At 44.9% G+C, this 24,134-nt stretch overlaps 1 protein-coding gene across 7 annotated transcripts in view; it reads left to right on the top strand.

The window, feature by feature from the left end:
- The window catches only part of FRMPD4 (FERM and PDZ domain containing 4), a 542,135-nt gene that overhangs the window by 431,218 nt on the left and 86,783 nt on the right, over positions 1–24,134 (top strand). For all 7 annotated transcript variants that reach the window (XM_067722357.1, XM_067722361.1, XM_067722356.1 and 4 more), the window contains exons 3-4: positions 9,376–9,536; positions 14,027–14,129. In XM_067722357.1, coding sequence (XP_067578458.1) covers positions 9,376–9,536; positions 14,027–14,129 — 264 coding nt within the window. The remainder of the gene's footprint in view (positions 1–9,375; positions 9,537–14,026; positions 14,130–24,134) is intronic.

Genomic DNA, 24,134 nt, shown 5'->3' with positions numbered 1-24,134 from the left:
TATATATTAATTTGAAAAGAACTGAAAATTTTCATATTTAGTCTACCCATTAAGGAAAAATTCCAGTTCTTTCAAGTCCTCCTAAAATTCTCTAACAAGATTCCTCCAAACATTTTGCAGTTTCTAAGTTTAAGCATTCTGGATTATCTTGGCTTTTTAAGTACTATGTATGTTTCCAAGCTTGACTGAACAGTTCTTAATCTTTAAATGCTCCTGACATGTTGTGGGAATTGACTGACAGTGGCCTGTGGAATTGATTAGTGAAGGTCAAGTTCCTCTGAACCCATAATCTGCATATTCACGAAGGCAAAAAGCCTGAGACTCACTGTGTTGTGTGACCTGGAAACACATCATGTCCAGTTATCTATGTTTATATTAAATTTAACTCATCTTCAGTGGTGGGATTTGGTTGGGCTCTTTTGATCCTAAAGGACAGAGGCTTGCTGGGATTTGTTAAAAAAAAAAAAAAAAGGAGCGGGGAGGGGGAAGGGGGGAGTAGAGTATAAAAATACATACTGTAGATCCTAAGAGAGATGGAATCTCATGGACATATGAGAATGCAAATGCCGCGTGGCTGAGCCTCCTAGCCTCATGGGAAGCAGCTCTAGGAGGTAGTTCCAGATTCAGAGAAGCTTCAGGACCCTCATTAGCAGGACTTCCTGGATCTCCTTGCGTGACGTCACTCCACAGTATGATTTCTCTCCAGGTGGCATCTCTTCTCTTCCAACTACCCTTTCTCCTTTCCTTCAAAGACGCCGTTTACTCATAGTTTCTGTTTTCTCACAGAGCCAATGTAAATCCTACCCTTAAACTCGTGTGTGAGTGTCATCGTATTACATTTCTGCTGTTTGGCAATTGGAATATAATCATGTCGAATATTCAGAAGTCCCCGGAATATCTGCAGAACAGAAATTCAAACAGGCCTTTGTGTTTTTCAGTCCGAAGATACCGGCGTCTGAGCCTGCATGGTCCCCTGAAGTTCACTGACTTTGCCATTTCTTTAGGCTCAGCCTATGCATCTTGGTGCTTTGCTAGACTTACCACCAAGCTCTCTCTCCTGAACTTGCTGCCACCTCACAGGGGTCCTCTGCCCTTGACTCCTAAGCCAAGTTGCTCAGAGTTTCACGAAACAAGTCAGGAGAGAGGCTTTCTGCCATCAGCTTTTTCTCTGGGCCCTGGTAAATGCATCTTCCCTGAGGCAAGGGACTGAACGAAGCCTACCTTACTAGACCTGGGAGAGGAAGAAACTCAATGAGAACAAAGCAAAAATTCTTTTCAATATGTTACTTTGCCGCACACATCATCGTAATTTTGACTTGCTTGAAACCGATCTCGGGGTTTCTAATCTACCTCATAGTCCCTGTCAGTTGTGACCTATCAAGCTCAGTGATTCACACTTCTGCTTTCTTTTCCTTCCTACTTACATTCTTATTCTGGGGAACTCCAGTTTGCCTTGCGCAGCACTTTTGCTCAGAGTCTGTCTTTCTTTCTTTCTTTTTAAATAAATTTATTTATTTTTGGCTGCGTTGGGTCTTCGTTGCTGTGCGTGGGCTTTCTCTAGCTGCTGCGAGCACAGGCTACTCTTCGTTGCAGTGTGGGGGCTTCTCATTGCCGTGGCTTCTCTTGTTGCGGAGCACAGGCTCTAGGCACGCGGGCTTCAGTAGTTGTGGCACGCGGGCTCAGTAGTTGTGGTTCGTGGGCTCTAGAGCGCAGGCTCAGTAGTTGTGGCGCACGGGCTTAGTTGCTCCGCGGCATGTGGGATCTTCTCGGCCCAGGGCTCAAACCCGTGTCCCCTGCGTTGGCAGGTGGATTCTTAACCACTGCGCCACCAGGGAAGTCCAGAGCCTTATTAAGCCCCCTCACAGGCCACAACAGGGCTTGTGAATTGTTGGCTTAGGAGCCACGACTACCTAAGTCCAGTTCAGAGATATGAGAAAGTCGTGAAGAATAGATCATGAGGTGCCTGTGGCTGCCATGTCAACTGGGATAATAAGGGGAGAAGTTTCCTCTGGAAGTGTCGATAGTGTTTTTGTAAAATGTAGCACATTTAGCCATAAATGGTGTAGAGAATAGGGGTGGTAGAGAGAATCCTTTGGGGATGTGGCATTTCAGGGTTTTTAAGTACTACTGAAAACACTAATTACAGATTGTATGAGTGAGCTTTTGGTGCATAACAAACATCCCCCAAATTCAGTGTCATGCAACAGTCATCATTTGTTACCCATCGTTCAGCTGGCTCATCTAGGTTGAGGTGCTGGACAGCTCTGCTCCACTTGGCTCCTCACTGAGTTGCCGGCTCTGGTCTGTTCTACATGTGTCCGTTCCAGAGCCCAAGCTGAAAGGGTGGCAGCTGCCTTGGGAAGGTCTTCTCATGGTGACAAGAGAAAAGCAAGAGCTCGTGCCCAGCTAAACAAGTGTGTTTTGCTTGTCACATCTGGCCTCAGCCATGTCACATGCTTTGGGCAACGAGATGTTAGCAGAGTCAAGGGGTGGAGAAGTACGTACTGTGTCCAGTGGGAAGGCACTGAAAAGCAGTGTGGCGTCCAGTGGCAAATCATATCCTGGGGAGCAAATGAAGATAACTCAGTCTGCGACCCACACCAGGGCTACCAAGATGAGAATATTATATATTGATGCTTAATGCTCTCATGGAATCACAGCTGCCCATCCCTGAAAGGTCACACCAACAATGACCTTCTCAAGCAGAACTGAGGCATGTATGTTTATTTATACTCCTTTTCATTCCAGTCTTAACTACCCAGGGGTCCCACCTGCTACCATCTTCCTAGATTCTTTAACTCTACACCAAAGGGAATGGCTTCTAAATTTGGTTCTTCCTTCCAGAATCTTTCTACTCAGCACATATTCCAAAAAAGGACCTCACTGGCTCTAATGAGTGCATGGTAAACTGAAATTACTTTACGTTTTCTTACAGGACACATTTTACTAGTCAAAGTAATTCTTTGTGATACATTGGATGTATCAGTCTTTTATTTCTGCTGAGGAAGAAAGCCTCCCAGAGTTCAAAGAAAGCCCTTTCTTTTTGTCGTGGGGAGTTAGGCAGCAGGATTCCCATCATTCCTTTTGAAATGAATCTTTCAGAAATAGCAAGATTGCTCATTCGATCTCAATGGACACATCTTCCATCTCAATTAATACACTCTGGATTTTTAGGTCAGAGATTTCTGGCCGATCTATGTGTGTTTGTTGGAGAAGCTCGGGGCAGGGGCTGAAAGTTTGTGTAGCTCATCCGCTGTATTCTTCAAGGCTCAGCATCGGAATTCACTGAAGCATGTTCAGCAGGGAAAAAAATGTTGCTTTTTCAGCTCATTATAAAAGTACTCAAATGTTTATCAAAAATATTGCAAGGAGAGAGCCAAAAGGTACTTGCCTAACACAAAGAACAGAATGATGTTTCATGGGGGAACATTTTAGTGTGGATCCTTTCTTACTGGAAAAGAGACAGGGATTGATTATTTTTAGATAATGTATTCTGAAAATATAACCTGTTTAGCAAGAATATGATAATGCCATTGGAAGGTTATCCTCAAAGTGCAAGCAAAACAAAAAGAATTAAAAAACCATAAACGAAAAAGAAAATACTAGAACAGGCAGCGAACACATCATACGCACGTGCTTGTAAGTCTCAAACCTTGTTGGGGTGGGAAAGTGATATGGACCAAGGGCAGATTCTCTGTTGACACAGAGGACGGCAGCACCTGAGGTGAAAGGGCCTGCTCCTGGGTCTCACTCCCTAAAAGGGATTTAGTGCTTCTCACTTGCCCCATGACCTGGGCTCATTCCCCAGCCCTAGACTCCAAGGTCACTTAATAGTCTTTGAAACATGGCGGAGGAAAACTTACTACCCGTGATTCAGTCGCTAGAGAAGCCTAGATTTTATTCTTCTGTATTCTGGTACTGTTTTGCCTCTTGCGTATCAATATATATTTGCGTTTCCTGTGTCATTGAATTTGACGTGATTCTTCAGATTGAAGTCTCAGAGCTTACCTGGGATTTGTGAGGCATCTCACCGAGAGTGGGCTATAGGCAATTGAAACGTTGAGTTTGTCTTCATATTTTAAGGTTGAATGGGTTCATAATGTCTGAAACATATGCCTTTCTGTTCATTGCCCTCAAGAGATGAAAATAACAGCTAATGCTTTTTGAGTGCTTCTTACATGCCAGAGAGTTTGCTACCTGCTTGACATTTTATTCATTCATTTAATTTTCACAATGATCTTATGAGGTTGTTTCCATTATTATCACCACTTTGCAGATGAGGAAACTGAGGTACAGGATGATGAAGTTATTTGTCCACATCACACTGCTGGGAAGTGGTGGGACCAGGATTCGAACCCAGAGAGTCTGGCTCCACAGTCTCATTCCAGACTACCACACCAGTTCTCGTGTTGGCCCCATACCTGGGCATTTGTGTGTTTCCTGTACAAACCGTGAAGCATTAGCTCCAGAGAAAATGTCTCCTGCGATTTGGATCCATCGAGACATGGGACTTGCATTAGATAATGTGCTTAAAGATCCATCTCCCCGGGACCGTCCTGTGTGTGCAGGAAGAAGGTTCCAGAGTAGGAGTCCCACCCCTGCTCTGTCAGAGTGGCTTCCAAATATGTTAAAAGCCCAGTGATTTCTTGCCATATCTGCCCTCACCCTGGTCCAAGCCACCATGATATTTTGTCAGGATTGATGCAGTGGGCCCTGAAATGCCGTCCCTGCTTACCCGTGCTCCCTCCTGTCTGTTCTCAGTATGGCAGCTATCACATCACTTCTCCACTCAGAACCTTCAAACAGCTTCCTGTTTCACTCACAACAAAACTCAAAGTCCTTCTAAGAGCCTGTGTCATCTTCAGCCCATCATCACTTCTTTACCACTCCCCTCACTGTCTCCACCCTCCCCCCACCACCAGCTGCCCGGCCGTCCCTTAGGCATGATCTCACAGGCACAGCTCACCACAGGACCTTTGCACTGCCGAAATGCCCCTCCCCCCCCCGACATTTCCTGACCCCTAGCATGATCTCACAGTACCCTCGCCTGGCAGCTCTCCAGCCTTCCTCCCTGCATTGTATTTCTCCTTAGTACTTAAAATGACCTGATATGCCATATGTTTTACCAATTTATTAGGTTATTCCCTGTGTCTGCACACTGGAGTGAATATTTTATTTTTTTATTCTGCTTTCGTTCCTGTTGTACCCCCAGAACTGAGAAGCCAGTGGGGATTCAATAAACATTTGTTGACTAAATGAATAAATGAATGCATTATAGAGTTGTTATGGAGAATTAAATGAACTAACATATGGAAAGCATCTCAGAAAAGGCTTAGCATGAAGTTAGTGTTTAATAAATATCAGGTATTAATAAAATAATATTGTAATACTCATTAAGTGAATGATGAATTAAAAATTGGAGACCATTACTTTATCATGTAGTGGAAAGAGGATAATCTATCTAGAGATGCTTTGAATATTTTAACTTACATTTACAATGGATGCTAGGGGAGGTAGTCAGGGACATCAGTCAAGTCCCCTTTTCCTATTGTCCAGAAGGCACTAGAGCACACCCTTCCCTGGGCAGGTGAATGATCCCCAAACATTGCTGCACTTTGGAATCACCTGGGAAGTCTTTTTAAAAAATTGATCCAGGGGCCTCCCTGGTGGCGCAGTGGTTAAGAATCCGCCTACCAATGCAGGGGACACGGGTTTGAGCCCTGGTCCAGGAAGATCCCACATGCCGCGGAGCAACTGAGCCCGTGCGCCACAACTACTGAGCCTGTACTCTAGAGCCCACGAGCCACAACTACAGAAGCCCGCGTGACACAACTACTGAAGCCCTCACTCCTAGAGCCTATGCTCTGCAACAAGAGAAGCCACCACAGTGAGAAGCCCTGGCTTGTCACAACTAGAGAAAGCCCGCACGCAGCAACGAAGACCCAATGCAGCCTAAAGTAAATAAATTAATTTAAAAAAAATTGATCCTGGCTTCCACCCCTAGATAGTCTCATGTGATTGGTCTGGGATGAAACCTGGGCATTAGGGCTTTTTAAAGCTCTCCAGGTGATTCTAATATGCAGTAAAGTTTGGGAACCACTACTAGAAGCTTTTCACAGTACTGGCAGCAGCATGGGGACTCATCTTCCCTAGTCCGGCTCTACAGGTGGAATTGAGAGTTATGCCAGCCAGAGTTTGATTCTCTGTAATGCAGTTCCTACTACCATTAGCAAGTCACGTCACCTCTACAACCTTCATCATTCAGAATGCCTTCTGTGGATTCTGGTGCAAACTCAGAGCTCAGGGCCAAAAAAATGTGGATTTCCCCTCCCTTTTTTCCTTTGTTCCCTCTGGGGAGTAAAAGGAGAGACTCATTTCCAAATGTAGCTAGAGTACAGCACACTCTTGTTACCGAGTCCAAGCTCGCACTGCTCACCACACGACAGGCCAGTAGATCAAGAGAGGAGTTGTTGGGGCAAGGAATAGCGACTTTATCTGGAAAGCCAGCAGACCGAAGAGATGGTGGACTACTGTCCCAAAGAACTATCTTACTCGAGTTAGAATTCTTTTGTACGAAGGGCGGAGGGGGTGCGTCTGGTTATTGCAAACTTCTTGGTGTGAGAATCCTTTGTTCTTATATTGGTCTGGTCACAATGTTCCTATAAACCTCCAACAAGGCGTTTGTTGTTTTCTGTTCTGCAACTTTTAATCTGTATATAAATGGGAAAGTGTTGTACCTTTAAAGGTAAGAGCCTTGAGAATGGGCTATCCTGTATATTTCAGGCTGTAGGCAGCATTCTTTTACAAAGGTGCAGAGGCAGCTGACTAAGCACAGACAACAGAGCACAAGGGTTAGAGCTGAAGGAATAGATCCAACATGGAGTCAGTTTGTTCTTCTCTGTTACACTCTGATATGGAGCCGTCTTACAGAGGAGACAAGAGAACAGAGCAGTGTCCACGACCCCCCAGGTAGCCCCACTCTCTCTCAGGCATACACAGCCGGGCCTGTTTTAGGCCGTGAGAGATCAATGTGGAAGGTCAAGTTCCGCCCAGCAGGGCCCGCTGTAGGAGTATGAGAGGTCCTCCTGGTGTCCTAGTTCCCAGCCCTGACTTCCCCACCTGTTCCGTGTGTCTCAGTCCCTCCCGCCCAGGGCCCCATCTGCAGCTCCTACCCTGGACGCTGGGGCTCACCCTACATAGGTTCTGCTGGTTTAATCAGGGTTTTTAATTCTTTCCTTCAGACTGCCAGGCCCCTCTCCATGTGACCTTCTGCCCACCTGAGGTCTGCCCACCTCCCTTCGTCCCAAGTGCGTGCGCCACCATGGTAGCCATGTCTACTCTCTGGGTCCAGACAAACGTCTACAATTTCACAGAAGACAGCCCCTGCCCCTTTGGCCCTATAACACCACCACTCTGAACCTGGATGTTTCTAGAATGGTGGTGAGACATTGGGGATAGCACCCTACCAAGGCCAGCTTCATGGGCTTGTGACCCATGCAGTCACAGAAGGCCCTGGGCTGGGTTTCACCTTCTGCCGTCTTGAAGTTCTTAATCATGTTGGAAGGAGGGCCCCTGCATTCTCATTTTGTACTGTCCTTGCAAATTATGTAGCTGGTCAAGCACGTGACAGAGAATCAGAAGACCTGGTGTGAATCGCACCTGGCTTACACCTGAGAAGCGTTTGACCTTGGCCCAGTTATTCTTCCTCTCTGGGCATTTACAAAGAGGAGGTGGGCGGGGTCAAACTCCGTCTATCTCAGCGGCTGTGAAGATGAAATAAGGTAACAGATGAGTGTCAGCACGTGGCACACAACGGGTTCCTTAGCAACTAACACTTCTCTTTTTCCTAGTGTTCCAGATCACAAACTGCTAAATCTAAAAGACATTTCCTTCCTTTCTGTTTCAAAGGGATTTTAAACTTTTATTTTCCTATCCAGCGATATATGCCAAAAGGACAGATTTAGCGGGTTTTCAATGATTTTTCTTAACTCTTACTCATTACACTGGAGGACAATAGGATTCCTCCTTCTCTGTCCTTCTTCATTACATTTGAACAATATGTTGTCCAGATGGCATATGGAGTAGCATCTTTCAAGGTATTTTTAAATGATCTTCTTTCACTTATTGAAGAAGATTAGTGGGAAAAAAATTGAATTAAGGCCGTGTCATTGAAATAATCTTGGCTTACATATTTAAGGAGATTTCTAGTGTTCAAACTAATAACTCTTCCCCCAAAGAAGTCTGCCTGGATGATGTGCATGAGTGAAGACTTCATTAAGAGTCACCGAAGTTGGTTTTCAACCCAACTCTCTGGCATACCAACCATGGGCCCTGAGTAACAATAAGCCACTGTTTTGATCTCAGTTTCCTCCTTGGCAAAATGCAGATAATAATACCTGCTCCGCTCCTTCATTCTCAAGGTTGTTTTGTGGATCAAATGAGCTATTCGTGGAAGCATTTTGAAAATTTTTGAATGCTGTACATTTTTCAAGTTTGGATTATCGATAAGACTTCCGAAGTTTAAGTGTTAACAGAAAGATTCATTTAAATCATTTGAAAGTCTCTCTGGAACAGAAATGCCAAGAGTTAGTTCTTCAACTTCTTTGGAAACGGGGACTGTATTTGACACCAGGATAACCTGTTGCCACCAAAACGATCCCCATCACTTCAATTTCACTGGAGCCAAAAGCCGTATGCGTTACCCACTAAATGTCCAGAACCCTCTGAGGTTCTTTCTCAGCACATCAGTTATAATTTGATAGTTTTCCACAAAGAAATATCTTTTTCTCTATTTAATTCAATTATTTATTGAGAATCCACTACGTGCCAGGCACTGTTCTAGGCACCTGGGATAAATCAGTGAATGAAACAAAATTCCTTGCCATCACAGAGCTTACCTCCTAGTATGGAGAGCAGAACAATGAAAATACGCATCAAAATAAGTAGGTTCCACAGCTCGTTAGCAAGTGATTAGTTCTATGGGGGGAAAAAAAAAGTAGAAGAGGGTGAAGGGATCTGGCTGTGGGGAGGCAAGGCTGCGATTTTAAAGCATGTGGCCAGGATAGTCCTCTTTCAGAAGCTCACATTTGAGCAAAGACTTGAGAGAGGTGAGGGTGGGCCATACACACATCTGCAGGACAAGCATTTCAGGTTGGGGGAACAGCCAGTACAAAGACCTCAAGCGAAAGTGGGCCTAGAGTTTTCAAGGAAGAAGGCAGCCATGTGAGAAGCATGACAGTGGGCCTCCCCACATCTTCCCCACTCTCTACCAAACAGAGAAGAGAAGGTTTTACAACTAGGGGGGATGCGGTCGCCGGGCCATTGCCAAACACGTACACTGATGCCGAGTTTCTCTCCTATGTGCTTTTCCCACAGTCACATGACACAGGCAATCCCATTTGACGACCCTCGGTTGGAGAGCTGCCAGATCATCCCTCCGGCTCCTCGGAGGGTGGAGATGAGGAGGGACCCTGTGCTGGGGTTTGGTTTCGTGGCAGGGAGTGAAAAGCCAGTGGTCGTCCGCTCAGTAACACCAGGTAAGCACGCAGCCCCAAGGCTCGGTCTCTGGGACCATCCACCACCCCCTGCCAGCATGACCACTGTTCCATTTCACAAGCTTCATACTGCTCTGTTTCAGGCTGTGGAGTCTAATTGAGTTTTCCCATCACCTGGATAGAGCCAGACCACCAGAGGGACAGAAATGGCTCTGCAAACGAGGTTTTAAACTTCCTAATCCATCATATCGCCAGACTTAGGAAAACACTGATCCATCATTTGTAACCATGGAAATGACCCACTTCTTAATGTCTGAATGCACACGTTAAGAGGCAGGCACGGTGCTGTTTTCAGTAAGCTCCCGACAAACTCCTTAGTGAAAAAGCAGAAGGTTGTGTTTAAGTTTCTCTAGGATTTAGATCAGCGGTCCCCAACCTTTTTGGCACCAGGGACTGGTTTCCTGGAAGGCCGTTTTTCCACGGACGGGGCGGGGGCATGGTTCAGGCAGTCATGTAAGCCATGCTTCAGGCGGTAATGCAAGCGATGGGGAACAGTGGGGAGCGGCAGATGAAGCTCCACTCGCTAGCCCGCCACTCACCTCCTACTGTGTGGCCCGGTTCCTAACAGGCCGCCGACCGGTACCAGTCTGCAGCCCGGGGGTTGGAAACCCCTGATTTAGATCACTGGGGTGGTTGGATTCTTTTACAGAGATGTGCTCCCCTCCCTTTCCACTAGAGGCAGAATGTATTTCGCCACCCCATTGCTGTTGGGCTGGACCAGGTGACTGACTTTGGCCAATGGCATGTTAGCAAAGATGACATAAGCAAAGGCTTGTAATATGCTTGTGGAGTTGAGCTCGTTTCTTGGGTTTCTGCCACGGCCATAAGAGGAGTTTCCCTGAAGTGGCTATTACCCCTTCACAGCCCGAGCCCCAAAATGAACACGTGGGGCAACCAGCCTGCAGCCTAGAGCTAAGTACAGGCTGACCTTCAGTGTACAGCACAACTGCCCAGCCCAGCCTGCCCTTGATCAGCCAATCCACAGTCATTCGAAAGACCCATAAGCATGAGAGGAAACCCTACTGGGTTTTGGGGGTGTCTTGTTATACAGTAAATGCTGCCTGATACAGTGTGTGGCACATCTCTTAAATTCTACCATACGGTCAGATAATTAACGTACTTGTTCTCAGTCATTCTCAGTATATAGATGTTCCACCATGAGCGCAGCTGAATGTAGTGGACTGTGATGCCGTTGCCTGATGTGGGCCCCTTTGCCTTCCAGAAACAGTGCTCTAATGTTTATTTATTATATGTATTTATATACTTATTTTAATGGACTTGTACTGGCTTTCTTTTCAGACAAAAGGAAAGTATCTTCTATGCTGTCTTTCTCCGGGATTTTGCAAATCAGTAACAGAGTTCAAAAGTAAAACGCTGTAGTCAAGAGCGCAGACTATGGCGTCAGACCCCCTGGGTTTGATGGACTTGAATCCTGCCTCTGCTCCTTATTAGGTTTTTTTTAGCTTCCGTGATAACTCCCCTACATTTCAGTTTGATGTAACTTCTCTATATCCTTTGGATAATGAGGATCATAGTGTCTACCTTCTAGGGCTAAGGGAGGGAATGAAATGCATTGGAAGGGTGCCAGGTACATACTTAGTCCAGGAATGTTTATTATTATTATTATTATTAAACTCTAAAATATTTGGTCAGTTGAGTCTGTCAGTTAAGGGAAATGAAAGCCAACTAGTGAGCTAGTATAGATTATTAAAGTTGATTCCATTTTTCCTCATTTTGACACACTCTGCCCGAGGGCAAGCACTGCAAATACAGTCAACGCCTTTAGGCTTGTGCAGGAAAGCGTAAGTTCCCTGTTCACTCCTACCGCTGCCTCACCACACAACTTCTTACTTTGTCTGCTGAGCTTTTTATTTCATTAGCTATAGATCATAGTTGTTGAACTCAATGCAACTGAGAATTTTATTCTCAAAAATAAAAGAGATTTGTTGTTTTTTATAATAATGAAATAATCCATATGCTTTCCTGAAAAAAGGAAACAATGTAGACAGTATAGAGTTTTTTAAAAAATCACCTGAGTTTCTACTACTGAGAGTTAACCATTATTAACATATAGAGAGAGAGCATATATATAGTAGACAGTTTTGTGCATACATTTGCATATAGTATGTATCTCATATACATATAATGTATTACATGTATATATATGTATATGTGTGCATACACATATTTTTTTCCTAAATGGTGTCCCATTTAGCGTGCAGTTTTGTAACAGTGGGACACTTTAACATCTCTGGTTATGGGATTCTCCAAAGTGTATGTCCTCCCCAGAGCCAACTGGAGATTTGGGTCTGGTTTTTCGCTTTCTTGTATTTATCGCCTTATTATTCCTTCATCCTTTTCCCTTCCTTGCCCTCAACTTTCCTCAGAGTCAGACTCTCTCACCTACTGTTCGACAATTTTGAGAAGAATAGAAAAAGTGCAAACTAAGGTCAAAGAGCACTGTTTTCAGTCATGTTTATGAGTGAAAATGCTGGTCACATAAACTGTGTCTATCATAAAATGACTCTACTGAGTGATTCCAATGATAAGTGATTCCAATGGTAAGACCAGATTTTTCTATAGTAGACAAGCCAGCTTTCAGAGTAAAGGGCATGAGCGTTCTCTGAAGTGTGCCCCTGTTTCATGTTCTGGAAGGAACTGTGTGTTGCTTCCTCCCATAATTCTTGCTCAAACGAGAGTATTTCCATTTGATCAGAAGCATAGGTCAAATGTAAGACGAAACCCTGTTCATCTGCACATGGTTTTCTCATCAGAGGACTAGTTAACATCACTCTCCAAACAGTTCAGACTTTTTTCTGTATTTGACCAGCATCTGACGTCTAACCATTTCTTTGACTGAATTTGAGTCATTGCTCACATGTAATCCAATCGTCATCAAAACTCCCTCAGGTGATTTTCAGAATTCCTTATGTGTGCAAACACTGAAGGTGTTTAGAGTTCCCTCATCTTGAAATGAATATGAGTTCCATATTCTGGCTGTGAAGTGTTCGTTTCAATTACTAAATGAAGTAAAAGTGATAATATTTGAAAGATAACATTTCAGCTGTGCCTAGTATCCAGATAGACCTCTGGAAATAAAATTAAAATCCCAGTACCATATAGCACCAGATCAGTATTGGGGAGTAATTCCATTAGACACGTGAAGATAATCCATATTATCGAAGCATTTGTTTTTAGGTCTTATTTAATACAGATGTGTGCTTCATGCAGCTGTGTCTTTATGTGTCAGGAGACCTGGCAGTGACCAGTTTTTGAGTTATAGGAGCAAGTTCAAAAGAGATGTTGGCCACCTTGAACTTGGAAGTGTCCACAGACCTAAGCTGACATCCAGTTCAACCCTTCCAGGCAATTCTTTCCCCTTTGTGAGCCTCAGGTATGTCATTATATGCAAAGGATTATAGCATTTAGAGAGGTTACTAGTTAGAACACTTAGCCTGTTGTCTGGTACACAATAAATGCTCAACAAATATTCGTTCTCTACCTCCTCCTTGGAAAAACATTTGGAAGAGGCTGTGACGGATCAAGACAAAAACATGAGTCCTCTGTGGTCACACGTGAGCCCCGCCACAAACATCCCAGCACAGTCCAAACCACAGAAATGACCAAACGCCCTCATCTCCTAGCTGACACAGGGGACTGCTGCTTCTTTACCAATGCCAGCTTCCTTCCTCCCACCTTTTAGGCAAGAATTATTAAAATGCTCATGATAGAATTACCCCCGCTTGCTGAGAGCAAAGCCCCACTTTCTTGAACCCTCCTCCCCAAGCATGTAAGTCAAGACCCAATCCTACAAGTCCTTCCTAGCACCCTCGTGTTCAGCTGCCTTACGGGCCACCACAGAGTGCCATTTCCCTGGTTGTACAGAGTAAGTAAATGCAACTGTGTTCAAATCCAGGTGTGCTCAGGTGGTCGCAACTCTGGCTGCCGGGGGTCAACTGACTGGCTACCTGTCGGGGGAATACCTTCTTCTAAGGGTCCCGATACTCAGGGTGTGGTCAGCTGGCTGGCAGCCTCAGCAGCCCCTGGGATCTTGTGAGACATACATTATGTCACCCCGCACCCCTCCTCACCTACAGAATCGGTCTGCAGGGCAACAGGGTCCCAGGTGATTGATTCATAAGCCTGTTAAAGTATGGGAAGCATTGCCAGTCTCAGCCTTACCTGAGAAGTTTGAGAGGAATGTTGATACCTGAGTCCTACCTCCGGAGCTTCTGATGTCATTGGCCAGGGTGCAGCCTGGGCCCCAGGAGCTTCTGCAAAGCTTGCCCCTTCCCGGTTCTGTCTAGTGTGGAGAAGGACGATGGAGAGAACACCCATTCTCTGGGTGGGTTTTGTTTTTGCTGAGAGCACCCATTGCTCACAAGGAATCATGACAGGGAAAGGAGGCTACAGATGGATGGATGACCAGTGGTCTGTCTTCTCACCTGCTCTTCACTCTCATTTGTCTCCAGGTGGCCCCTCCGAAGGCAAGCTGATCCCGGGAGATCAGATTGTAATGATCAACGATGAGCCGGTTAGTGCCGCGCCGAGGGAACGGGTCATCGACCTGGTCAGGTAGGCGACTCACTCACTGGGGCCCCGTCCGGTGGCTGTGCAGCTCTGAGACCTCACCCCACGGAGGAAGCGCTTCCCATGGGCCACTTCGGGGCAGAAACACCAGCTGACACGTTCATCTTGAAAATGCTGTTGGCACTGCCCTCTAATGTAAAAAACCAGGCTAAGTAAGCAGAGACACGTACTTGCCCACTCTGTTAACATTCGGGGTACATAGGCTGAATGAAACAGTCCTATTTCCATTGCTCCATCCAAGGGCTGCATTTTGGTTTCCTTCCAAAATTACTAACACGTTGATATTCCATAATCAAGGAGATCAGCATGCAGTACTTTTCTAAACATAATCCCATGGATACACAAACATACAGTTCACCGATTTTTCATGCTTGACTGATTCATTACTGAATTTTGAAATCTTCAACAAAGGAAAAAGGAACATTAGGTCAAAAGTAGGACAGTTTTGAAAATGTGCTTGGTTTATTGGTTTAGTTTCAGTGTAGGTGTACATCATTTGTTATGTGATATTCTTACGGGGGCGCCAGAAATGTATTTTATGTGATGTTAAAATATTGGTCAAGAATCTTCTTCGAAGCCCACCAGAGTTATACTCCCATGGTGAATTTAGGACAAAAGGGGTCTTTAGAAGTTTTCCCGATGAAGCTGTGTCTGTTGGATGCGTGGACCCCCTCATGCTGCGGACACTGGGGGATACTGACTGGCTTGCGTGGCATCTGTCTTTTATAAATGGATCTTTTGAGGCGAGATGGAATCAGAAGTTAAGGCTCTCAGAACACTTCACACCGAGAAGGGGATCTTCGAACATTTATGCTCTCTCATAACAAAAGGTACCTCTGTACCCTGAGAAAGGCAAAAAGTAGAGTATTTCTGGGGTTTTCTGGAGAAAGTTGCTTTCCCAAGCCTAGTTCAGCTTCTGCTTTACACTGAAGTGCTGGATGGTCACACCTCCTGGGAAGAACTGGGACAAGGGTGAGAAGACAGAGAAATAGAAATAGAGAAGGCCTACTTCTAGGGTAACCGACCGTCCCAGTTTTAGCAGGGAAGGGCCCACATCCTGAGACGGCCCTCTGCCCCCAGATGGTGGGCCTGGTCACCCTACTTTAGTGTAGGCTCCAGAGAGTGGAGCCCTCGCAGCTGGCTGGCAAAGTGCCTGTCCTCATTGGGGCGTCCAAATCTCTAAAGGAAGTTCCTACATGGGAGCGGGCCCTGCGCCTCGTGTTGGGCACCCGGGGGCACTCACCGCCATTCTTCCTGGGGACCAGGAACACAAGGGTCAGGAGCGATGCCGCATTTTGTGCCCTTGGGAGGGAGCTGCAGTGTGACCCACTGGAACCACTTCTCTCTTGAGATGCGTGTGGGTGTCAGTGGGAACACACCTCGTGCGGGCGGGCTCTGAGCCTTATGTGGGCTTGCATCCTGGAGCGCCATGCTGGGGCTGACGACAGGTTGCACGGTCATCGTGTTGTCCCCTAGGCACACGCTTCTGTGATCAGTCCTATTGATTTCTGTGCTCAGAGGATGGCAGAAGAAATAAACTATCTCTGTTTGTGTTTGCTGTGACTGAATTGCTGGCTGCAGGACAGAAATGGAGAAAAAGCCATCTAAGCATGTGATCATGTCCTAGCCATCCTTCCAGGGCATTTAGAAAGATTTTTTTTCCAAAAGAGATTTTCCCTTCTGGTTTAACGCATTGTGGAAGAAAATGGCATCTCTGTAAACAGAAGTCTCTATCGGACTTTTTATGTAATGGAGCTCAATGAAGATTTGTTGGATAGATGAACCAATTAAAAGAAGGGAGAGCAGACAACAGCTTGTGGTCCAAATCCAGCCTGCCTGCCACCTGTTTCGGACAGCCCAGCAGCTAAGAATGGTTTTTGCAATTTTTAAAGAGTTGGGCCAAAAATAAGAGAATATTTTGTGACACAGAGAAATCATATAAAATTCAAATTTCAGAGCCCATAAATAAAATTTTCTTGGAATCCAGCCACACCTGTTCATTTACATATGATCTAAGAAGGCCTTCTCCCTGCCGTAGCAGAGCTGCGTACTCGCGGCAGAGAGCTGGGGCCCGCAGAGACGGAAATGTTGACTCTCTGGCCTTGCCTGAAAAGGTATGCTATACCCTGCTTTAGGAAATATTAAGGTAACCAATCACATTTTCTTTGGTTAAGTCAGATTTAGATTAAAACCCCAAATCATATACACAGAGAATTTCTCTCCGGATGGGGTTGTGATTAAAACAAGATTCCCACATACTTGATGACGGGGTTGTGTTTGAAATGGGTTGGCGTGGAAATCATGCATGCTTTTTAAGCAAGTACAGAAAACTCTCTTGCCCTTGTCACAACCCGTCCCCTCCCCATCCCCGGAGTTGGGGAGAGAGAGCTGAGCCCTCTCTGGGTGAACTGTGGCTTCTCTGATTAGCATTGGCTGTCACCTCCCTTCACGTCCCCAGTACCTACGTGCTGGCTCTTCTGTGAGGCTCATCTGTGGGTTCTTTGGTGGCAGGAGAGGAGAGTACCCTCTTGGCACTAGCTTTCCTACAAGACCTCTTGGGTACGGCACCAGCCAGACCGGCTATTCTTCAAGATGTCCACTTGACCTCATCCCAGAGGGGACGACGTGAACTCTCGTGGCCTTGCGGCCTTCTCACAGCTCCATGGTTCTCCCCAACCCTTTCCAGAAGGAGAGGGGGAGAGGAGGAGGTGGCTGGCAGTAGCTCATCACTTTGGACCTCCTCTTAGAAAGTTCTGGCGAATGCCATTTGTTTGCAGTTTAGAATGTGATCTGAGTGTCCCTTGGCTGGTGTCTCACTGCTAGGTGACAAGGACACAGTTTGAATCAGGAATGATGCTTGATGTTGTAGAATCAGGTGACCTGGATCCCGAGTTCCGTGAGAGCAGAGACCTTGTCTGTGTTGTCCTCTGCCATGTCCCCACAGCCTGGCCCAATGCCAGGCCCATAGGAGGTGCCCACTAACGATGTGTTGAGAGCAAGTGTGCTCTGAAGAGCGCTCTTCGGAAATGACCGATTTAGATGGTTTTCCCCAAGCCCTCCTGCAGCTGTTCTGTGAGTTTGAATGTCAGCTAATGAATCCATCCCTCAGAAAAACATTCATTTTATTCACCGGTTTATCACACGTTCTCCGGCACATACTATAGATGCAGGCCACCAACCTAGGCACCCCATCCACGGGGACAGGTGAGCCAAAGCCTTCAGGGAGCTTACGTGACACCTGTTCAGGTGGGACCTCTCAAGACGGACAAGTCCCCCATTGGCCACTTGAGGGAATTGTCAGATTTGAAAGGATTTTGCTGGTGATAAAAACACATCGGCCCAGATGCTACTGAGGTGGTGAACACGCCATCCTAAAACTTACTCCCTTTTAATCTCAAGGCAATAAATTTAACTTTATAAAAGTAACAGGGTGCTTTATTTAACCAAATAAATCTAAGTCCAGTGATACAGTGCAATTCACACAGGTGAAATGCAGCTGGTGTGGAGTTATTGTGTTGAAGAGCAGATACCTTCAAATTCATTAAACCAGAATTTTGAAATAATGTATTTCTTCTCAATAATGAAAAAGTTAATCCATTAGAAAATTTTCCTGTGCCTTCCCATCAGTTTAGTCATCTATCTGCCGTATGTATACTAACCTGAAAATTCAGCTCTTGTAAAATAATCTCTTTTTTATTAGGCTTCTCAGCTGATATTAACATCTGTATCTTACACAAGATAAAGTCCCTTTCTGTTTGGAAAAATGTCTCATTTTCTTAGGCACTGAGGGAATTTGGGAAAACACTCATCATTTTAATAACACTATCAAATCCTCTCTTTAAAAATTGGCATCCGTTTACTTGCCTACGTGGTTTGGTCTTATTTTGTTCTTTTTTTTTCCCATTGCCACATCTGCTCATGGATCATTTTTTGGTTCCAGATACATTTGTGTTTCTTTGTGGATTATTTTTCTTATCATTCGGCTGCTCTATTGTAAATTTTTTTTTTCTTGAGAAAATGAAAGAGTTTCTTGGAGACCAATTTACTGCTATAGTAACCACATTTGGGTTTTTTCATGTATCCTCAAAAAGAGCTATAATTGCTGCACTGAAATTAGATGAGTTCCGTTCATTTCATAGTTTTCTAAATTTTTAACTCTAACTCATACTTTGTAGTGGTGGAGGAGTGAAATCTTTGAAGAATTCATGCCCTTTGCAAATTACCATATCTTTCTTCTTTAGAAGTATCCAGGGATAATTTCCCTTGGCTTTTCACTAGACAAGTTAACTTAAAACAGTCTCCAAAATTTTATTTTTAAAAACTATAGCGTATAATTGCTCATGGACATTATGATTCATGCTCCATCCCCCGAGGCTAGCCGATCTAATTAAATTCATTTTTAAATTTATTTATTTAATTAATTTACAGTGCTCACAATTAGTGAGTATTACCAAGTAGCAAATGTCATGTAGAGTGCTGGGAATGTATAAATACCTAAAACATGATTCCTGCCCTCAAGGAGGAGACTTCTAGTTAATTGCACCATATTTGGGGGGCGGGTGGTGTTGGGTGGGAATGTTTGGTAGGGGTGGACAAGGACACGCAGGGATGTAGTGATGTGGTAAAGGGTAGCCGCTGGCCCAGTGTGGAAGGGCAGGTTTATGCATGGAGAGAGGGTCGTAAAATAGATCTTCCCCTTGTCTCTGGGAGCCCCAGACCCTCCTGAAGGACACTCCCTTTCCAGCTGGCAGACATGGAAATATCCATTGCCCAGATGCCGTCCTGGACCACAGTCTCAAAACTTCCTCCCGCCGTCCCTCAATCACCTCATCAAGGCAGCAGCAGAAATCTGGCTCACGTTAGGTGGGAGGTGCTAGTCTCGGGATTCGGGAGCCACCTGAGAATCTGATAAACACCATGGACTTATATACCTCCACCCAGAAAACTCCACATGTCTACATAGTCTTGCGTGTAATATCAGAACGTTCCTTGACACCCCCCCGCCCCCCGAGGCCAACCCCAGTTTCAGAGCCCTAGCAGCTGACTCTGGAAATACTGGCTCCCTTTCCATTGTAGCAGTAGAAGCTGAGGGCTGCCCACCCCATAATAAGAAGGCCCAAGGCTTGAACTGGAAACTAGTTCCGCCTTCTCCCCTCCTCTGAAATGGGGCAGCTAACTATTCCTCCATCTGTCTTCTCTCATCACCTAAGCTGACTATTCCAGGTGATCTAATTAATGAGCAGTGCTATAGCTATGGCCCCATCTACACAAGGTTGCCCGCATCTCTCACCCCTTCTCTACTAATAACCTGGAATTGGAGAGCTTTTCTTGGGAGCAGTAGGGTTCCTCCGATAAGAAAGTAACTATAAGAAATAAAAATAGATGATAAATTACTAATCACTACTTAAATTCACAGAGGATAAGAACACTAGTTTTTAGTAACATTCCTTTTACCTAAGTAACTGATATACATAAACACATGCCAACCAATGTGAAATATTCATTTTAAGACCAGGAAGATTATTCGGGAGGACTTGTATTTTCCTGGAACACTTACGTCCCTACAAAAGCAATGAGCCAACTCACTTCTACAATCAAGATCAAAGCTTTGTGTGTAACTGTTAAGGGTAACTTTTTGACACTTAAAAATATATATTATTATAATATATAATATAGTATAAAGTAACATAAATATAATAATAATTGTTATTATCCCAACTAATAATGATGATGAGATTTAACATGTCTTAAGTCCTTGTTATATGCTAAACCTTCTGCTAAACACTTTTCCTTAGTGTTAAGACCAGCTATACTTATGTGGTATATGCTTACCATGCCCTGTCCTGAGTACTTTCTGTGTATTAAAACTCATTCGATCCTCACAATGGTGAATGGGTACAATGCTTACCCATTTATTCTAATTTAAAGATGGGAAAATTGAGGCACAGGGAGGGTAAGGGATGTTCCCAAGATCCCATGGCTAGTAAGAGGTGGCGGGAAACCCAGTCTAGCTCCTGAGTGAATGCTCTTAACCCGACCATCATGTGTAGTCCTCACAAGAGCGAGCAAGTACTGTTAATTGTACTCACATAACAGAGTGTAAACTGAGGCTTAGAGAGGTTGAAGGAGTTGCTCAACCTGGGCACTTGCTCAGGGCCTGGAGGGGGGCACACAGTGGGAGTTGAAGAAAGCCAATACAACTTACTGGGACCAAGCTGGCTATCTGGCATATCAAGTCCTTACTTGGTGGGCCCAGCAAAGAACAGAGCTGGAAATGAGCTCCAGAACCTGGGTCTTAGTGCCTTCACCCCATAGACAGCTCCACTCCAATTTTGGATTAGACAAAAATAGCCTGTCTCCTATTCCAGGTTGGCCAAACGTTTGCCTTGATTTTAGTAGAAAGCACTCAGGAGTACCTGCTCGTTGAGGTCAGCGGGAGCCTGGCAAGCTTAATAGTGAAATAAGCCATTTAGAAGGGACCCATCTAACAATGAGATCTGTCTTTTTGTCAGTCCCTCTTCATCGGAATGATAATGGAAAGTCAAATCAGATCATGTTCCAGGAGCACTGTGTCTGCAGAAGAATATATTCGGAAGGTCACCTTCCTGTATAATTTCAGCTGGGCTTAGATGCCTCACGGTGCTGCGTAGTAAAAAAAACAAAGCAAAAACATCTACGGAGCATCTTGCACATAAAATATGCATGATGATGTATGATATAATAAAGCCTTATTATAGTAAAACCAGCAAGTACTTTCAGTGGAAACACAAAGGAACAGCCCCTTGGTATGCTGACACTACAGATTGTGGTCTCACCTAATACAGACTTGCAGCATACACATTTTCTGATAATTGGAAATTACAGATCCTGGGGAGAAAGAAGTCGGCGATTCTAGAAGATGGAAAATGTGGGGAAACGTTCTAATGTGGATAGTGTAGAAAAAAGGATTTGAGTCCATAGTTCATAAAGGTTATAATGACATATAATGATGAAAATGAATGAGAAAAATGACTTCACCCAGATTATTTTAATGTCCCTTAGATTTTCATAACCATCTCCCACTCTCTCATTAAATCTCTCCATTACTGTAGATACTTTTATGTGACTCATGTATGGAAAATAAATGTTGGAGATGGAAGAAGCAGAAAAAAATTTAAACTAGGGCATGTTTTCAGTTATCTCATATGGTTGACACTACCGCATGTCTTACCTTGTATTAACTTAACAAGTACCTTACTTGTATTAAGAAAAAAAATGGAGGAAGATAATTATTGGCCTTACGCCGTGTTCCTTTAGAACTACAAATTTATAAAGTCTTCCATGCCCTTTGTATAAGTAGCTGAAAAGAAAAAAAAAATATCTTGGTGAGCCTGTGATCAGAACATGCTTGGGATCAAGGTATAAGCCTCATTCCCTAGAGATTTTAGTAGAGGGTCTCAGGTACTCAAAGCCAGATCCTGTTTTTCTGTTTGTTTGTTTGTTTGTTTTGTTTTTTAATTATTTATGTATTTATTTTTGGATGCGTTGGGTCTTCGTTGCTGCGTGTGGGCTTTCTCTAGTTGCGGCGAGCGAGGGCTACTCTTCCTTGCAGTGCGTGGGCTTCTCATTGTGGTGGCTTCTCTTGTTGTGGAGCATGGGCTCTAGGCACGCAGGCTTCAGTAGTTGCAGCACTCGGGCTCAGTAGTTGTGGCTCGCAGCCTCTAGAGCGCAGGCTCAGTAGTTGTGGCGCATGGATTTAGTTGCTCCACAGCATGTGGGAACTTCCCGGACCAGGGATCGAACCCGTGTCCCCTGCACTGGCAGGCGGATTCTTAACCACTGCACCACCAGGGAAGCCCCCAGATCCTGTTTTTACAGGCAGCACAGTGGAGGGTGTGGTTGGTAAGAATCTCAGGCCATATACTCAGATGTGCAAGAAGTGTATTGTTATTTATCTGTTATCTGTAATAATCCAGATTTTATTTCAAATCCTTATCCTAGTATATGGTCAATTCATCCCATTTTCCATGGTGCTGAGTCTACATTTGGGGGGAGGGGGTGTAATGGGAGGAGGCACTGGGAGAGGTGAAGTGTGTCCCCTGTTTGGCCACGTCGTCCATCTCACTAGAATTCGCTGAGATATCTTTGTGCCCATCTGGTCCACCTTTGATCACTCACATAGGCAGGGAATCTACTGTGTCATTCCTTGTCCACTGCTGTCAACCCTTCCGAAGCCATGTCTCTGTCATCTTGGGTGCACTTGCCCCTCCTGAGCCATACTGGGACACTGAATAATTCCAGGGCTAATTCCCTCCAGGATCTTGTCACCTTCCGGGTTCTGACTAGGGAAGAAGACACCGTCGTTGTGTTCTTTAATCCCACAAGGCTTTGTGGAGGTTCCTAAGTGACTTTTCCCAGAGGATCAGCTTCTCAAAAGAGGGGGAGCACGCCTGTCCTTTCCCAGGCACCCACAAGTTGGTGCTCTTCTGCTCGCCCCAAGACTCTCTCCATCCCCCCCAGCCTCTCACTAGTCCCCGTTCTGGAGAGGAGGGAGCTTCACTCTCATTTATTGAATATCCTTCCTAGCCCTGAGCTCCTGGAACCTATGTATTTCTCTACTTTCTTCTGTAACACCCCTGTCCTGCAGTGATGAGTGTTTTGTGGTCTGGTCAAATGGTCAAAGAAATAGAGCTGACCAAACAGAGCAAAGAAATGGGCCTGAAGGTGAACAGCGGCGAATACTTCAAAATATTGTCCTGCTATGCATTGAGAAGACATATGGTGTAGAGATCAGAAGAATCTGAATTCAGGTCCTGCCTCTGCGTTAGATTAACTGTGTGTGACCTTGGGCAACGACTTAACTTCTATATCCCTCAGTTTCTTGACCTATAAAATGAAGACCTACCTCATAGCATTGCTGTGAGAGTTCAGTAAACCACAGTGAGTAGAGCTCTTAGCAGGGTAAGAGCACATGAGGAACTCTTCGTAAATTTGAGTTACTGTTGTCTTTGTCCAGGTCACCATCAGCATCATCACTTAGAATGTGCACTTCTAAGGCTTTGTCTAAGGGTCGAAGGAGGTAATGTACAGGGGCGCGCTTTGTGACTTGTCACCAGCTGGTCTCTGTGTGTCAGATGCCGTCATTGCTGCTCCTGGGAGATTGGAGCACAAACCCGGAAGTCAACCAAAACCAGAGAGGATCCTGGGTAGAAATCTCATCTTTTAGATTAAAGATAACTTGGGAAACAATCAAAAGCCCTGAAACTCAGGGTTTGCAAGGGCATCCAGGGCTCATCCCGGGGGTGCTAGAACCCAGCAGTGATTGGCAGTGAACTTGACTTGGGACCACACAGGTGTGCAGCAGTGGGATGAAGTGTGCAGTGTGTTGTGGTGGGAACAAGAGTATCATGTCGGATGGGCGCAGGGGGGGTGGAAATATGCAGGGCTATTGGCGTGTGCCCTCCTGAGGCTGACATTAGGTTAGGAATGACCTAAATCAGGGGTCAGCAAACTTTTTCTGGAAAAGACCAGATAGTAAATATTTTAGGCTTTGCAGGTCATGGTCTCTGTCACAATTCATCTCTGCCATTGTGGCATATAAGCAGCCATAAATAATATGCAAACAAACAGGCATGGCTGTGTTCCGATAAAACTTTATTTACAGAAACGAGTGTGGGCCGGATTTAGCCCATAGGCTGTTGTTTGCCAACCCCTGACTTAAGCCAGTGAAACTGAAAGAGACTTGATCTGAAGATAAGAGGACATAGAGGCAGAGAAATAAAGCAGAGGGTGCTGGACATTTTTTTTTTTTTTTTTGCCAGCAATAATAATAAAGATAAAGCAAATGATATGAACTTCCTGGGCACCTAAAATCCTTTTTGGATGGTAGAGAGAAGGGAAAAAAATAATGAGACAAACAAATAGATAAACATCAAAGACTTCTGTGATGCTTTTCCTGATCCTCCCTAATCACCCCCCAAAGTAGTTAATTACTCCCATGTCTTGATGCAC

This window comes from Pseudorca crassidens, chromosome X (genome assembly GCF_039906515.1).
Source record: "Pseudorca crassidens isolate mPseCra1 chromosome X, mPseCra1.hap1, whole genome shotgun sequence".
Taxonomy (NCBI): Eukaryota; Metazoa; Chordata; class Mammalia; order Artiodactyla; family Delphinidae; genus Pseudorca; species Pseudorca crassidens.
The sequence above is the reverse complement of the archived record's forward strand: the minus strand, read 5'-3'. Positions and strand labels throughout refer to the sequence as shown.